Raw genomic sequence first — 17,234 nt, 5'->3', positions numbered from 1 at the left:
GTGCAACGCACTCGAGTAGTGGAGAAGCAGTTGTGGACAACGGTGAGGAACCGGTCCCCTGGATAAGGTAGGAACAGTCCAGTTGTCTGGACTTTGTTAGGACCTGGGGATGCCCAGTGTCTTCCTGCGGCATGGGGCAGAGACAGAGTAAAGTGGGGAGGGCATGGTGCACACCCCTAGAATGCATTCTAGTGAATTGGAAGGTGTTTGGTTTGGATCTGATGACTAAGCATAAACTGAAAAAGTTCTGTACAGTAGACTGGCCTCAATATCAACTAGAGGACCAGAAAAGGTGGCCACTGGAAGGATCACTTAATTATAACATGATCCTCCAATTACTCCTGTTTTGTCAGCGAACGGGTAGCTTCTGAAGCTGTTTGTATGGAGAGCTCTTGTAAAAAAAAAAAATCCCCCACCGTAGCTTCTGTTCTTCCCCCTGTCTGGCAGAGTGCAAGGATTCAAAAGCAGGTTAGGGATAGTGCAGGGACAAAGGAGGGACCTGTCTAGAAAGGCGAGACCCTATGTCCTAGTGCACTCTCTCCTTGTTGTAGCTAAAAAGCAAGATCAGATGCAGAATGGTACTGGGGGCCAGTGTGAATGACTGTTACCGGAAGACGCCTAGAGTACCCTGTGAAGCAAAAGCTCGTGACCAGGACTACTCTAACGCAAGCCCGGTAACTAGTGGATCTTCAGGAGGTCCGACTCATGGTGGGCTGACTCGGCCTGGCATCGTCCAGTGAGGAAGCTACTTGTGTCTAGGAGTGCGTGCACCCATCTTCCCTTCCCCTTTCCTTTCCGTGTGGGCTACTGACAGTCTGATCATCTCACTGGATGCACTCAGAGTAAGCGGTGCCATCTCTCAGAGACTAGCCAACGCTCTTTGCTGAAGGGAGGTGTAGGAGGGTCGTGGCCATCCTCATTAGCCTCTCTGGTGTGAGTACCTTGTAGGGAAAAATCCTTAGTTTATGAGCCGCTAGCGCGGACAGGGCACCCTCCCTGTGTGTGTAAGTGGAAAATGGGTGGGCGGACAGTCTAAACATTCCACGTCGCCCCCTAAGGGTACCCCCGCATATTACGTGTACGTACATTATGGTTCATCAACCTGCAGGTGTGACGAACTGGGAAAGTTCTTAATGTTTTCTCTGAGTACTGTGTTGGTGCCTCAGTGTCCCCTAGGCAGTTCTTAAGTATCTGGCAGAGCAAGGGCCAGTGCACCTAAATGCCCGGCACTCTGTCTCCTAGCAACTGATGGCCTAGGCCCCTCCTCTGCAAAGGTGCCAGCTGAAGGTGTTGGAGACAAAGAGATCAGGTGACCTCCTGGCCCGGGAAAGGGGCTGAGCAGAGAGGAGGGGCTGGGAGGGGTTGTGAGGCTGGAGCTGGCTGGGGATGAGGAGTGAAGTGCAGACTTGGGGGTCTGGCTCACTGCCCCCCAGAATGGACCCGGCCGAGGGGTCCGGTTCTCTGTACCTACAAGGTCTGTGTTAGACCCTGTTCCTGTCATCGAATAAACCTCTGTTTTACTGGCTTGCTAAGAGTCACGTCTGACTGCAAAGTGGGGGTGCAGGACCCGGTGGCTTCCCCAGGACCCTGCTGGGGTGGACTCGCTGTGGGAAGCGCACGGAGGGGCAGAGGATGCTGAATGCTCCAAGGGGAGACCCAGGAAGTGAAGACGTGTGAGCTTCTTGCCCTGAACAAGTCTGCTCCAAGGGAGAGGAGGCTCCCCAAAGTCCTGCCTGGCTTGGTGGGGAGGAGTTCCAGAGCATCGCCCGGGGACTCCATGACAGCAGGTATTTAGAGAATTGGAATATTTACACACGTGAAAATCCATTTAAACAATGCCCACTAGAAGGTACGTCAATCTAGATAAGATCATACATCTAAAAGGAGCATTTAATCACCAAAAAGCCCTGACACAGCGTGAGCAAATTTGTCTATTGAGGAAAGGAACAGGTTAATTTGAAATTCAGCTTGGCCCAGGGATAAAAAGAAAGTTGCTTTGCGTTCAAGGTCAAGAATCAACGCAGACTATGCTAAGTACAAAGAAAAACTGCTTTCAGCCCCAGCTGGCTGTGGAAAAAGGAAAATTGACAGGCGAACCAAAGGCAATATAAATTACAGAACTGGGATTACATTTGTGTCCAGTAAGATCCAACAGTGTGCCTTTGTGACCCCGGAGCCAGTGTGGCTTGGTGACACCCAAGAAGCCACAGGCAGCCGACCTGGACTGGAATCTCTGAAAGAGACGCTGCAGGAGATTCCAGGGCGTAAAAACAGCCCTCCCAAGAGCGGAAGCATGTTGGAAATTCTGGACAAGCTGTATACAGGATAATCTTCCGTCCACCTCTCCCCCTTCTCTGAACATTATATACGGAAGTGGCCAGTCTGCACGTACGTGTGTGAGTATGAAAGGGGCTTCGGGCTTGGGGCATTAATGTTTTCCTGAGTGATGTGGGAGCGTTCCCAACACTCTGTTGTTTTATTAATGGAGCTTTAAAAAATTCAGTTATATGGTGTGTTTTCTTTATCTTCCCCCAATGATCCTGTAGTGTCAGCTTGATCACCTAACACGCGGGATAGATTGGTAACAGAAATTTGTCACAGTCTGGTGAGCAATTAAGAAGGGGGAAGCCCTGCAGAATTTACACCATCTATTTGTTTTACCCTTGTTATTTTATGTTTGCTTTGCTTGGTACTGTTGGTGTTATATGTTGAAAACTGCATGATTAAAAGTGAGCCCTAATAGGATAAGGAAACACTATCTGGTTCTGTTCTGTTTAACCGGTTACTGTTTTTCTGCTCTGTTCATTTGGGCATTAGGAGTGTGGGCGGAACTAAACCTCTCGTTCGTAATTCCTCGGAGTGGAAGCCATGCGTGCGACAAAGCTCTGAAGTCGAATTGAGATCCTTCTGTCCTGTCCCCTGTAGCGGTCAGTGTACAGAAGTGGGAAAGCCTGGCTTAGACTGTAAGTTCCTCTGCTCTGTGTAATTCTCTTTTCTGTTTAAGTATCAGCAGACAGATGGATGGGTCTCTGGGTAAACCCTCTAAAGGGGTTTGGATTATATGTTAAGTAAATGGCCTTTGCCCAATGGGCCATGTGTTTTTGTCCAGGTGACAAGCCTCATGAGGGAGGACTCGGGTAGTCTTGTGAGTAAGAATGTTTAAGGGAAGAGACCAGGAGGGGTGGGAGCTAGTTGAGAAGCCCACCCTCCTAGCTAAACTGGTAGTGGAACAAGTTAGTGCCCATGGAAGGGACGGTTCAGCAAGAAAAGCAGGATCGGGCCCAGGCGGGCAGGCAACAGACAGAGAGATTGGAAAACAGATTGGAAAACTTTAAGGGTGCAGTGGAAGGAAGGAGTCAGTAAGTGTAAGCATGGGGATTTCAAATACCCAGGACTTACTTGGAATGGTGAGTTAGGTTGATAAAAGTGACTGCTGGGAGACAAGCAAGTGATTTAAGGGAGAGTGAGAAGTTAACTCTGTAGTTGCTGGAGGGAACAGCAGTTGAACTTGGTAAAAACGCTAAAGAAGAAAGTTCTTGGTGTCTGTGAAATGTTTGTAAATAAATTTAGGCAAATAAATTATTGGATTGCAATCATTTGGTTTGGCTATGAACAACTTAGTTAAATTAGCTGAAGAATGTATACAGTGTTATGTAATTGAAAACCTGGGCTGCCTATGAAACAAATACAAGAAAATATGGGGTAATTCCTCTGTTTTGCCTGAAGTCAACAAGGGTAAGTGATGATTGTCTGCCTAGAAGGGGTAGACCTCTGGTTTTTTTTGTCTTTCAGATAACCAGAGAAAACTGATGCCAGCTGAACAGCACTCAACGTACCATGCATTTACTGGCACAATAGGAATTATGTTTTGTGTTCTATGTTCTGTCTTGTGGTGTTTGTCTTGTGGCCGGAATTGCTGCATTTAATATTTTTATAGAATAGTCTAGTTTAAAATCAAACAAAAAGGTTAAATTAAAATACAGATACTTGTCTTGTTCAACTTGGAATACAAAGTGTTCGGATAAATCAGGAGAATGTGATATACTAAAGTCTAATGCATTTCCTTAATTAAGAAAAAGAAACTTCATTGGCCAAATTGTTAATTGCAAAAATTGTTGTTAAAATTTGCATACCAACAGTCTTTGGAAGCAAAGACATGAAAAGTTAACCCACTCCCCATATTGTACATGAGATCTTTCTGGCTACCTCAGATTTCTAGCCAGGGGGCTGGGGATGGTGGAAAGCTATTGGACTAGAGGTTGAATTGAATGAACTCCTCAAAGTGGGTGTGCTTGTTCTAGCTTGTTGCTCCAAAATTCTGTAATAAAGTTATTTTAGTAAAAGGGTATGTGTGGCATACATTGAATAGTAAGACTAATGTACTGTACAATGACAATGTTACAGTGTTCATTGTTGGGAAAAAGGTGTATAAGTGAAAAGTGGAAGTTTCCTTTGCAGGTTAAAAGATGCCAAGAAGGGAAAAAGGACAAAACAGAATGAGTTAATGGAAAAAAAAAATTAGCTAGCAAGCTCAGGCTATAGATAAGACTGACTCCATTCAAGGATACTGCTCACAGTTAAGACTTGGCTAACAACCAGGAAAAGGAGGGCTTGAATTTGCCCACGCAGCTATAAGGTTTGCAAAACACTGCCAGGCACTAATGAAATGTGTTAGGTTTCTTTTCTCACAGGTAAGGAAGCGCTACCCGAAGACCCTAGCAGCCCTGCCACTCCTTGGAACCAGGAAACTGGATTGATGTAAAGGTCCACCAACAAAAGACTGCTTTGGCTCCATGCTGAAAAGGCCCTTATTAAGCCCTGCTGACTACCAACACCGCTATGAAGTGCCAAAGGCTGACTGCTTGGACCCACGATTCTCACTGCAAAAAGACCCCTCCACCTCGGGAGAATTCTCCTACTGATGATTAGCCTATTTCTCCTTCTAGCTCCACTGTGCCTTCTGGACAGTAGGGAAAAAGTACAAGGTGAAGTGCTAGTAACCTCTCCCTTGTCCACTGACAGATCTACTGTGCCTTTGAATTTTTCTAGAAGAATCAAAACCATTACAGGGTGATGTGCTGGTAACCTCCCCTGTAGAATGCTGAACCACGACTGTTTCGGGAAAGAAGAAGGAACACTCAAAATTGCCAAAGTCCAGGAATTCCTGAATAGAAAGGACATTAAGAACTGACCCTGGTGAAGAAACAAAGAATTATACACTGGCGGGAGGACACTTGTGGGACCCATGCTTGGGAATGTGGTATTTATTGGAGCTTGGGATTTATTCTACAGGCTGCGCCCTGTGTCCTGGAGAGTGACTAATAATGTAACCCCCCCCCCCTCCTATGCTATTAATGTCGATGCCTTTTGAAAGTACCTGAGAATAGTTAAATAACAGGTCTACTATAGTACTACACCAAGGAAAGATGGTACTGAATATCACTGAGGCTGGAAAGGCATTGCAGTGGGATCTAGTATGTTTAGGAATTCGGGATTTCCTGAATGACCAGCTGATGGCCATTTGGAGTACCAGACTTGGCCCACTGCCCTTACAGACGCATCAGAAATACCATCTGATCTGTGATCATGGAGACATATGTGGACACTTCCTGGATGGAAGTGTGGTTTCCCAAGGCAGGGTATGCGCCCTTATAGGGGATGAATGCTGTACTTATGTCCCAGAAAACACACAGGATATTAACAAGCACATCCTGTCAGCCAAACAGGCTTTTGAACAGTGGAAGGCCTAAAAAGGGGAACCTACTATTTCCGATTCCCTCTGGGACTGGTTCCCCAACCTGGGGGGACTAGGGGGAGGCATTGTTCGCCTCCTGCTCACTGGTGTGGTGTTGTGTATCGTTACTCTTCTTTTGTTTGCTTGCTGTAAAGCACTCCTACATAGAATTTGTACCTCCCATTCCCCAGGAAATCCCACTGTACTCCCTCATTAATGACCCCAGCTCCCTAGAGCTTAATCGCTTTTTGTCCTCAAAGTATGAGAAAACTCAGCCAAAAGTTTGTTGAGTATTCTCAAAGGAGGGAGTTGTTGGTGTCACTAGGCATAAATCTAGGCCTCAGTGAACCAAAGCTCCTCCACGTTGAACTCTACTTGATCTAGAAAGCTAGCAGCTGTGAAATTAAATGTGTAACAGTAAGTTATCAGTTGCAGCATAGCTAAAACTGGTCTAAAGCAGTGGTGATAAGGCCTGTGCACCTTTAGCAGAAGGACAAGATAACTTGCAGAAGGAAAACTTACTAACGAGCTGCCGCGGCCAAGATTACTTAATGCACCTGCACTTATGTAATTGCTACAGGGGGAGGAAGGGGGGGGGGAGAAACATAAAAAGGGAAAAGCCGCTTGCGTAGGTGTGCATGATTTGAGGCGTTCGTCTCCCTGCACTGCTTTGAGATCTCAAATAAACTTTGCTTGCTTCTGCACCCTGGTGTGTGTTCATTGGCGCTTTGCACTCTGGGCAACGAACCACTGTTGCTTGTCTCAGGCACCCTCTTTGCCTGCAACAACATTTTTCTTGAAATGCGGTGCCCAGAACTGGACACGATACTCCAGTTGAGGCCTAACCAGCACAGAGTAGAGCGGAAGAATGACTTCTCGTGTCTTGTTTACAACACACCTGTTAATGCATCCCAGAATCATGTTTGCTTTTTTTGCAACAGTATCACACTCATATTTAGCGTATGGTCTACTATGACCCCTAGATCTCTTTCTGCCATACTCCTTCCTAGATAGTACCTATACTAGATACTTGTGCAACATTTACTATACAGGTCTCAGGCCAGAACAAATGCTTCATGTTCAGTTGTATTTGAGACACTGAATATGTAAAGCAAGCTGCTTGCTGAACACTTCCATCTTCACCTGACGTGTTGCAAGCCTCCACAATATGCAGAGCGCTGTAGCTATAGTCTACTCTACGGCCTAACATTCTGTAGTCAAATCACTGGCTTCCTGTCAGCTGTGCTGCCGTTTTGTCTGAAGACCGGTTTGGGATGTAAAGTGAGAATCCAGTATATGATCTTAATATGATTAGTATATAGCTCTAGAGCTGCTGCTCCTTGCATCTGCATCAACAATTCATTTCAATTTTCAGCATGGGATTTGAAGTATTAGAGGCAATTACAAAATAAAGTTGATCTACAATACTGGAGTTCAAGTTTGAAGCAATGTTTCTTTGCCACTGTCAATCTTCAGAAAATTATTACTGCATGTTGTGAATTATTGAAACTTAACTCATCAACAGATCTCTAATGGCAATGCCATTACACAGTCTTTATCGTAACATACAAATATAAGTTTAAGTAGTACTAATTGGAATAAATTTAAAGAAATCCTAAATGCCTGACAAGTAACAGCTAATAGACTTTAGTGACAGTATGCACAAGACCTCCATTTCAGATTTTTGGATATGTTACTGTAACTACCACATGCCTAAGTGTGGAAGTTTGCTTCAAGTCGGGGGGAACAGCTGGTTCTGAAGTGACAAACTACTGCACTGTTCAGACCCTGAAGGAAGGTTAACATTAGGCCAGTGCAGAGACTTTTTTCCTGCTTTGGGCATTTTCTGATATTTAGGCCTCAGCTTACAAGTTTCTGCCTCTATTCAAAACAGAGGAGTACGCCCCCTTCCCTGCAAATACTTGGCAGGTGAGCTTTACAGCGAGCTCTAGAAATCACACTTGGCAGTGGGGACGGACTGGCTTTTATTCACTGACTTGTACCACTGAGGGAAGGGAGTACAGTGCAGAGATTACATCTGTGGCTTAATATTTGAGCTTTGCTGCAGAGCAGCTCCTTAAGATGAAGCACATGGAAAAACCTCCACCTTCAGTATCCTAAGGGATTCAGAAAATGATACATCACCAGAGCTTTGCCATTGCACAAGATAGATTCTTATCTATTAGTCAGTCCAACTTGCTCATGACTTGTCTTCCAGACAAATATAAAAGTAGCATGACTCTCAAAGGAATGACATAATGAAGCTTGGGTAACAATTTTATCTAAGATACACCCGCGTCCACCCAAACTGCAACTCTCTCATGGTTGCTTGTATTAGCTGTAGAGTGTTCACGCTAATGTCTCCTCCCAATCATTCTAATAAGGAAGACTGAAGTTAGTATTTTCCTGGGTACCTTCAATTCTGGCACTTCACACAAATTTTTAGGATCCTTCACTAGAGAGGAAGCAGGTCTTTGACCCATATTTATAGAGTTTTAAATAACAAAGCCATCAAGCCATACTGTAAACTCCCTCAAGGCCACTGCATTATACATTTTAAACTAACAAAGTAGAGGCAAACAAAGGAACAGTTTGAGATTATTTTAGATGTTAGTTTAATATCAGTAAATTAGAACCAGTGAGACTAAATTAGAGACTGTTTCAATTGTTTCCTGTTGTGATGCCTTAGTAAGACTCAAACTCCCTATTGGTTTAGGGACTCACTTGGTATCCATTGAGAGCCAACAAAGAATATTTCCCAACAACTATAAACTGGGCTGCGGTGAAACTATATGGTTGGAAAGTTTAAGTAGATTAGCTTGAAATGCAAGTAACTGAAGTGTTTATAGTACTTGTTTCACAGCCCTAGCTTGATGTTGCCTTTAAGCATTCTAGATAGTTCTCTACTGAACTGATCACTAAATGCAAGCACAGTAATTTAAGAGAACAAGAGCTGAATACCACTCCTTTCCACCTCTAGAAGTAAAAGTATACCATAGCCTGAAAGCCTTTATTCTGCTATTCACAAGTGCAACAATGAAACTAATGAACTTCTATTGCAAGACAAGATACATCACAACCTGCCGAGGTAAATCACCTCATGTATACCTGAGTGAGGATATATACATCTCATCACCAATAGTAAATAAGGTAACTAAGGTATGTCTATGTTGACCTGGAAGCAAGCCTCCTACCCTTGGTCCACAGACTCTGAAGCCTGGTGGGACGATGGGCTTCAGAGCCTGTTCCAGCCCAAGCAGCAATGTGAAAGCATAGTCTACCCTGATATTTTTAGTCCACTAGCCCAAACCCTGCTACCACAAATCTGTGGACCCAGGCTAGGAGACACTCCCCGATGCAGCGCAGGCATCCTCAGAACCCTATGAGAATATATAACTTTATAGCTCAATTACCTTTACGATGCCATTCATATGCAGATCCAATATGGATCATCCTGTGATGACCTATCTGTCCTACTCAGCACTACTGGGCTTGAACATTCTTCCTTGGGGGAAAAACATTCTACCAGTATTTGTATTACAGCAGCATCTAGAAGTTCCGAATAAGGATCAGGGTGCACTGTGCTAGGTACCGCACAAACACACAAGAGAAAAATAATCCCTGCCCTAAGGAGTTCACAGTCTGTTAGTTTATCCATTTTAGAAAATGGGTTTAATGTACTGTAAAAAGCACTTTTGGGTTGAAGACACTGTAAGGAAAAAGAAATCAGTCATTTATAGAACATTTGCATGATATAAATGGGAGGGGAAATGTATGAGTGCGCTTGTATGATGGGGTTGCTTATGATGGTAGTGGGCAGCGCTCAGCAGTTCTGAGGCTCACTTCTGGTTTATATCTTACGTTTCTAAAAGCTTATGCTTCAGGGTTTCAGCTAGCCACCTGCAGGGTTCAAGAAGGAATTCTACCCATACAAATGTATTCTGTTTGTTTTGTTTCATCTCCTCTCAGACACATTGGGGATGGCCATGGTTGGAGATGGGACACCAGATGAGGCAGGCCAGGGCTCTCAGGTAGTTGGCTAGCTTGTTCTTGCTCACATGCTCAGGTTCTAGTTTATTCACTATATGTGGGGTAAGGAAGACATTTTCCCTCGGTCAGACTGGCAGTGTTCATAGCGGATTTTCACCTCCTGCACAGCATATGGATGTGGGTCAATAGCCAGGATTATCTGGGTGTCTTTCACTTAATCATATCCTGCCATTGTGGGGGCCTGAGGCACTAGTGCAGGGGTTCTCAGGACAATTTTTGGTGGCCTCAGAATATGGCCACCAAATCTTGCTGGTGGCTGCTCTCACACTTTCCTAAAATACTTAATTAGCTTTAGGAAAACCAAATAAATACGCACAGATACCCCTTCAAATCATTGTAATTTATTTATTGATAGCTAGTAAGTATGTTGTGAGAAGTGATATTAACAAACAGACTTACTCAGCCCCAGCAAGCCTGGGGACAAATTAAGCCCTGGATGGAGGGTCAGGGGAGGCAGTATGGACCAGGGGAGATGGGGGTGAGATGCTGGAGGAGGTAGCAGGGGGGCTGGAGCCTGAAGCCCTGCTACCAGAGCCTTGCAGCCGGAGGACAGGGTCCAAGGACAGAGCCTGAAGCCGTGGAGCTGGAGCCCAAAGGCTCATGTCCAGAGCCTGCTGCCCTGCCACCCCTGGGCTGAAGCCCAAAGCCTGAGCCCCATTGCACCGAGAAGGCAGGGAACTCACTGGCTGCCTGCTCCTACAGCATTGTGTCCTAGGTGACTCCAGAGGGGAGGGGAGCCCAATCCCTGCTGGTAGCCCCAGCAACCAACACCAAAGCAGTGCATCCAGGGGCAACAGCAAGGGGGAAGAGTCACTACTTTGCCCTCCTTCGTGCCCCCCCCCACCACAGACCAGGAGGCTGTGGCCGCAAGAAAAGCCCCTGATGGCCTCATGCGGCCACAGTGGCCATATCTGAGAAACACTGCACTCGTGCACCTTGCTCCTTCCTTTTCTCTGCCTGTGGCAGAAAGTCTGGTCTCCTGTGGGCTGTAATACTTTGATCTAATTTCAGTTTGGGGGCTTAGTGTGCAAGTGCTGGGTGGTGGTGTTGGCCTGTGATATTCAGGAGTTCAGACTAGATAAAGTTTAAAGCCAGAAGAGGCTACCACATTATGACTAACTCACAGGGTGAGATTGATACTGGGGACTGAGACTCCTTTGATAGCCAGAGGCCGAGAATGATCACTTTGGGTTTTGTTCACAGGAAGTCCAATAAGTTTAAGCGTCCAGAAACTGAAGCCTCAAAATGCTCTTATTAAAGGAACACTGTCTGATAATTTAACACCAACATATATGTTTGTAAGAAGAGGGTTTTAATCTATTATAGGTTTAGACTTTTTTTTTTTAAGTTCAGTTTAAAACTTCTCCATAATGCTGCTGTATTTTGGATGCAACACATAAGAGGAACAATAGACCAGTCTGTTTAATAATCTTCATTCCACTTTGACATAGTTGAAACAGCATGAGTGAAAGATTTTTTTTTTTAATGTCTCATTAACAGTGCAGTTTAAAAGGTATATGAAGAGGACAGTAAGTGTTAGATTTTAGAAGAGTACATGCTTTCATTAACAGTTGGTTACCATTAAGCGAGGGGACTAGAACATTTGGCAAGCATGTTTGGTATTAACAAGCGGGATCATATATCAGGCAGCCAGGTGTCAGACAGGAGTTTTACAATAAAATCAGCCAAATATAATGCATGAAGTAGCTTTTGGAAGCTGAAGTTCAAATGTAGAATCAATGTTTACCAAAACTAGTTCAAGACTTTTAGGTTTTGCGCAACAAGAATCTATCAGCTCACTTGAAATATTTGTGTTTCAATTGTGTCACATGATCAAGGAGATTGGTTGCCCACTCAGTTGCAGCTTTCTGACAGTAAGCCTGAAGAAAGACTGTCGACAAACACTTGCTGCAGAGATGCAGTCAGCAAGAGTTACTCAGACAGTGCAAAAGAGGCTTCAGAGTCTAGTGAACAGAGAACACTATCAGTCCTCAATTAAAATCCAGGGGAAAGTTCAGTTAGATTGCATCTGGTTATCCTGCAGCAAAAACTGTTAAATCTAAAAGCCATAGGCCTCTTCACATTCTGGAAAGTATGGCCCATGATGGAATGATGCCGTCCCTTGTGACCAGGTTTACTCATACACAGGGGAAAACTATATTCATTATGAGGGTATCTAATTAAAGGGACAGTGACTAAAGTGGAACCTTCAAAGGTGTCTGCTTCGCTACATTTTCTGCCTCACATGGTAGCTAAGTGGAATCTGAAAAAACAAAAAACCCAACCACTTATCTACAAGAGTTTATAACTAGACTTCACTATAAACAGATCCAATCCCAATTTACATACCTAATGAGGAAGATCTAACAAGCCATGGTAGTTAAAGACTAAGTAGTACAGAAGGAAGCTGTTAACTATAGGAAAAGTGCACTTTTTATTTTATTTGTTGTACTTTCCAGGTTAAGTTTGATCAGCAGTCAGCTCTTAAGCTGATGAGTAATTGGCACTAAACATTTCACCTGATGAAATCAGATACAAGTCATTACAGGAACCTGTTTGATATGAGAAATCTTCATGCTGTGTCTACAGTACAAAGAGTTGCAAAGGACCAGTTATAATATGATCATTTTTATAGAGAACATGGCAAACATGTCCCCCCATCCCACCCACACCATACAAAATCATTGGACATGTAATCAGTACTAAGATATTGTATCTACTCTACAAAACTGAAATGACAGACTACAATAGTCTGCTTGTATTTTAAACCATGGTTTTACCTTAGCATTCCAAAGTAGTCAAGAAAGCTGTCCAAATGTTTCAAACCTATCTACTGCTGCACTACACAACCAGATAAATGCTACAGTTCTGGCATGGGCCAACAGTTACTGACTCTCACAGTATCCAGAAACAGTTTTGCAAGTATATGTACTTAATAATAGTCTTCACCCATATAAGTTTCAGTGCTTTAAAGCCAAAGACTAAGCAATTGTTAGTAAGATTTATCACCTTTTGGTCTTCAAACAGTAGACACAGGGTACACTCTTCGGCGCCGGAGGATGGAAAAAAGTGTTTACTTAACATCTCTTATCCCAATAAGTGGTACTTCTACCACTTCAGCCAGTTACACACTATATGTTCATCTACCATGAACTTCTAGTACAGTATATTTAGAGTACTAGGTGTTCATGAGGTTGTTCTTTTTCAAAAAAGATTGGGAGGGAAAGAACATTACAAATGTCACTGACCAGCTTGGTAGCCAGAATAAGTGGTAATTTTGTTTGCACCAAGTAGAGAGAATCTATTCCCTCTCCTATCCAGTTGATATGTACAGGACATTTTGATTCCAATCTCCTTGTTGCTGGCATCCCAACATTTCCCTGCTTCTTCACCGCTAAAGTGAGTCTTGGCTGTAAAAGACTAGAGATAGCCCCAGATTACTAGTACTGGCTAAGAACAGACAGAGCTGAGGGCTCTACCTGCTAGGCCAGACAGCTCCCAAAGTCAACAAGCTATCAGGGTTGTGAGGTTAATCCTGTTGCTCAAAGTTTGGTTGTTCTGGCCAGCTACAGATAGGATCCTGAAGCACAAGAAAGACTAGCATTGCAGGGCCTGCCCTAAGTCTGTTCAATCGTTTTAAAATCTCTGCTTTCAGAAGGCTGAACCGGAGAGCTTCATTTTGAGGACCATCGCACTACCTTCCCTACCAAAAAAAGCGCCTCTTTCCCAAACACTAACAGCTTAGTCCTGCAGATGTGCTTAGCCAACAAGACAGAGGCTAAATTTATGGAGGAAGTGTTACTCAATGATTAGAGTGTCCTTGTTACACAGTATTAGCATGACACCAAGTTAGAGTGACATTCCTGATTAGGCAATATAACTGCCAGAACACAAGAAAGTCAGTTACATTTACTGAGCAAGACCTAAATTCTTCAACATCTGCATGCTGAAAACGTGGTAAATAATGTTTCCTTTCCAACAGGTTAGTCAAATAAAACTTTGATCAAGGTGGCATGCACACAAAGAGTAAAATAGAAACAGTGATCTGAGCAGAGCCTACCCTTCACAACCAGTAAACTGCATTTCAGAGCTTGTTTGCAACAAGACTGTCAAAGTGCCCAACAGTTGTATTAAGCCTTGCACACATTCATGGACAGTCTTGTCTACTGGACCTGGTGACTATGCTACAAGAAAGAGAAAGAAAGAAAGAAAGAGAAAGAAAGAGTGTGTGTGTGTGTGTGTAAGTAAAAAGCTTGGATAGATTCAATACTGTCCTATAAAATAATTATACATAGAGACAGAGAGAACTGAATCTATCCAAGCTTAACAGAACACACAAAATGTAAAATCTGTGTGGCTGTACAAGAATCATACTGTTCCCACTCTTACGCAGTCAAAAAGTTGGCTTGTCTCTCTACCAAGATAAGCTTCTTATCCAACTTACACCCAAGAATTCAGTGCATCAAGTGACTGTCCTATCCACTCCAGACCAAAACTGGTTTAATGCCTCAGTTTCCCTGTAAGTGTCTTGGACTATCAGTTATGATCTTTATTGCATGTAAATGAAAACACCAAGCATCCTTCCCCAACTGCAGTATTGGATACCAAGAGCAGAGCCAGAAGAAACATATGCAATTCAGTGGTCCAGGCAAGTCATTCAATTTGTCTCCTGTTCAGTGACAGTCATAAGAAACTTCACACAGGTGGTCTCAGACTTATAATTGGTTCAGTGAATCCATGAGAGCACATCAATGAACCATGAAGTGATTTTCTTCGGCTATTCAGAAAGTGCATGCCCTAAAACATTCTGTTAACAGGAGAAGGTATAGATTGTTGGAATCAGAATATTTTTAGTAGCTAGAAATTAGCAGCAGAGTGTAGAAATAGGAAAGGAGTGCAATGTCAGGAGCAGACCTTCATGACAGGACAAGAAAGCAGCTTTAAGCAGTTTATTGGCAGATTATCAGAAATAAAATGAAAGAAAGTGATTGAAGGCATTCTTCATGTTATGAGGTTGTTAGTATAGTTTGCCTAGTCAACATAACATGGGAAGCTGTCCTAAAACCATGTCATCAAGCTATGCTGTAAGCAGTATCATGGCTGTTAGCAGAGTCTCTGTGTACACCTCAAGCAAACTATGCTACATTGTTAGCACAGAAAGCACCATGTTGTAGCTATAGTTCTAGTGAGGCCAGCTCAACCCAGCAGTCTTAGTTTCAAGGAAAGTGCATGATGGATCAACAGATAGAGAGAGACAGTTATTACAGCCAGTATTTTATCCCACAAAACCCAACACACAGAACGTTGGTTTTATTCTAGTCAACTGTACTTCTTTGTTCCAGCTGCATGGATGCTACATAGGATACTGTGCCAGGAACTGTAAAATGCAACAAGATCTGCAGATTATGGTTAATTACAAACCAAATTAAAGCTCAGACAAGTGGGTACCTAATCCTGCTCAAAAGTTGCTACCAACCCCTCATTACTAAATAATGGAGTTGCAGGGAGGCCTGTAGGAGCAGCTGGTAGGAAGCAGTGGTCTCCCTACCAGATAGAGATGTCCATTGGCCTCTGTGCAGTGTCAGGACTGCAAGCCTGCTGCAACCTCTTGTTTTGAGGGCTGGGTCTTCAGACCTGCCCTAAGGTTGCTCAAAGAGATAGTCCCTCCCCCCAAAATCTACCATTCCCATACACGGAGCCAAGAATCATCCCCTAACCACTGCCAGAAACCTCCTCCAACCATACTCCACCCCACCTAAAGGCTGGAAGAGGAGCCTGTCCCAACCCTTCACCCCAACAGCCACACACAGAGACAGGCCTGCTTACACTCCATCCAACCCAATGGGGGACAGACCAAGGGACTTGGACTCCCTCCTACACTCTCTCTCCCCATTACCCCCAGGGCCCAATGGGAGACAGGCTAAGGGACTCAGATCACTCCTACCCCCCTCTCCAGTACCCACCCCCAAGACACAGAGAGCCCCCCCAGCCTAATGGGAGATGGACCAAGAGACCTAGATCACTCCTACCTCCTCACCCCAGTACCCAGCCCCCAAGACAGAGCTCCCCCCCCCCCCAGGATAATGGGAGATTGGCTAAGGGAGCTGAATCACTCCTACTCCCTCACCCCAGTACCCCCCCATGGGAGATGGACCAAGGGAGATGGACCCCCTCTCCGCAGTACCCAGCCCCACAAGACAGAGCTCCCCCCCCCAGGCTAATGGACCAAGGGACCTGGATCACTCCTACTCCTCTCCCCGGCACCGCCCCACAAGACAGAGCTTCCCCCCGCCGCCAGGCTAATAGGAGATGGACCAAGGGACCTGGATCACTCCTACCCGGCCCCCCCCCCCCCCCAGGCTAGTGGGAGATGGGCCAAGGGACCTGGATCACTCCTACCCCCCTCCCCGGCACCGCCCCACAAGACAGAGCTCCCCCGCCCCCCCAGGATAATGGGGGATGGACCAAGGGACCTGGATCACTCCTACCCCCCTCCCCGGCACACACACCCCCCGGCGGCGGGCAGGAGCTCACCGCGATGACGTTGACGAAGGTGGTCTTGCCCGAGTACTGCAGCCCCACCAGGGTGAGCTCCATCTCCTCCTTCCAGAAGAGCGAGCGGAACCAGTCCAGCAGCCGGGACAGCAGCGCCAGCATCGCGGCGGCGAAGCGGGCCGGGACCCTCCGGCACTAGCGCTAGCTCCGGCCCCTCGGGGACTCGCGGCGGCTGGGACTGGCTGGCTGCGGCTCCTGCCAAGGCCAACGCTGCCCTGCTCGCCGCGCCGCGGTCATATGACGGCTCGGCTCCGCACGCCGGCCGGGGGAGCAAGAGCGGCGCTGCCGGCAGCAGCCGCAAACCCAGCCTACGGCGCCCCCTGCCGGCTAGGTGTGCGCCCTGCGCCCGGGGAGGACTCATTCTCGCGCACCTGCCCTGCCAGTGCCGCCCAGCGGCCACCTGAAGGGCTGGGGTTGGGGCAGGGCTGGGGCAAGTGCTGGGACGGAGACAAACAAGGTGGAAGGTAGGGGCAGGGATAGGGGCTGGAGGAGGAATAGGGGGATAAGGATGGGGGCAAGCATAGGGGGTTAGGGACTGAGGCAGGGGCAGGGGAAAGGGGCTGGAGCTGGGATAAGCGGATAGGAACTGGTGCTGGTGCACGTGCACAAATAGGGGTTGGGACATGTGCACCCCACTGCCACCCCCTTCCCCTTCTGCTCTCACCCTATCCCCCAAAAGCACCCCCAGACCTCCTCCTCCAATAGCTCTACTGCCCCCATCCCACTCCCTAATACCCCATATTGAGGACTGGAAGGATTCGATTTTTATTGGTCAATGTCAATTTCACTGTATGTACAACAACTATTTCCATGGATAATAGTGGAAATTTACAGATAGGCAAGGTAAGAAAAATGCTGCTTGAGAACTTATGAGAGTTTGGTTTAAGGATATTTA

At 45.6% G+C, this 17,234-nt stretch overlaps 1 protein-coding gene across 2 annotated transcripts in view; it reads right to left on the bottom strand.

The window, feature by feature from the left end:
* Positions 1-16,582, bottom strand: part of ARL8B (ADP ribosylation factor like GTPase 8B) — a 37,001-nt gene extending 20,419 nt beyond the window's left edge. The window contains exons 1-2 of one of the 2 annotated variants that reach the window (XM_050957549.1): positions 16,539-16,582; positions 16,319-16,506 (exon numbers count right to left, since the gene is read on the bottom strand). In XM_050957549.1, the coding sequence (XP_050813506.1) occupies positions 16,319-16,506; positions 16,539-16,576 (226 nt within the window). In that variant the 5' untranslated portion in view covers positions 16,577-16,582. The remainder of the gene's footprint in view (positions 1-16,318; positions 16,507-16,538) is intronic. The other variant, XM_050957550.1, reaches the window with a different exon arrangement.
* Between the last annotated feature and the right edge of the window lie 652 nt (positions 16,583-17,234).

The sequence above is a fragment of the Gopherus flavomarginatus genome, chromosome 6, assembly GCF_025201925.1.
Source record: "Gopherus flavomarginatus isolate rGopFla2 chromosome 6, rGopFla2.mat.asm, whole genome shotgun sequence".
Classification (NCBI taxonomy): domain Eukaryota; kingdom Metazoa; phylum Chordata; order Testudines; family Testudinidae; genus Gopherus; species Gopherus flavomarginatus.
Note: the sequence above shows the minus strand (reverse complement) of the source record. Positions and strands in the feature narration are given on the sequence as shown.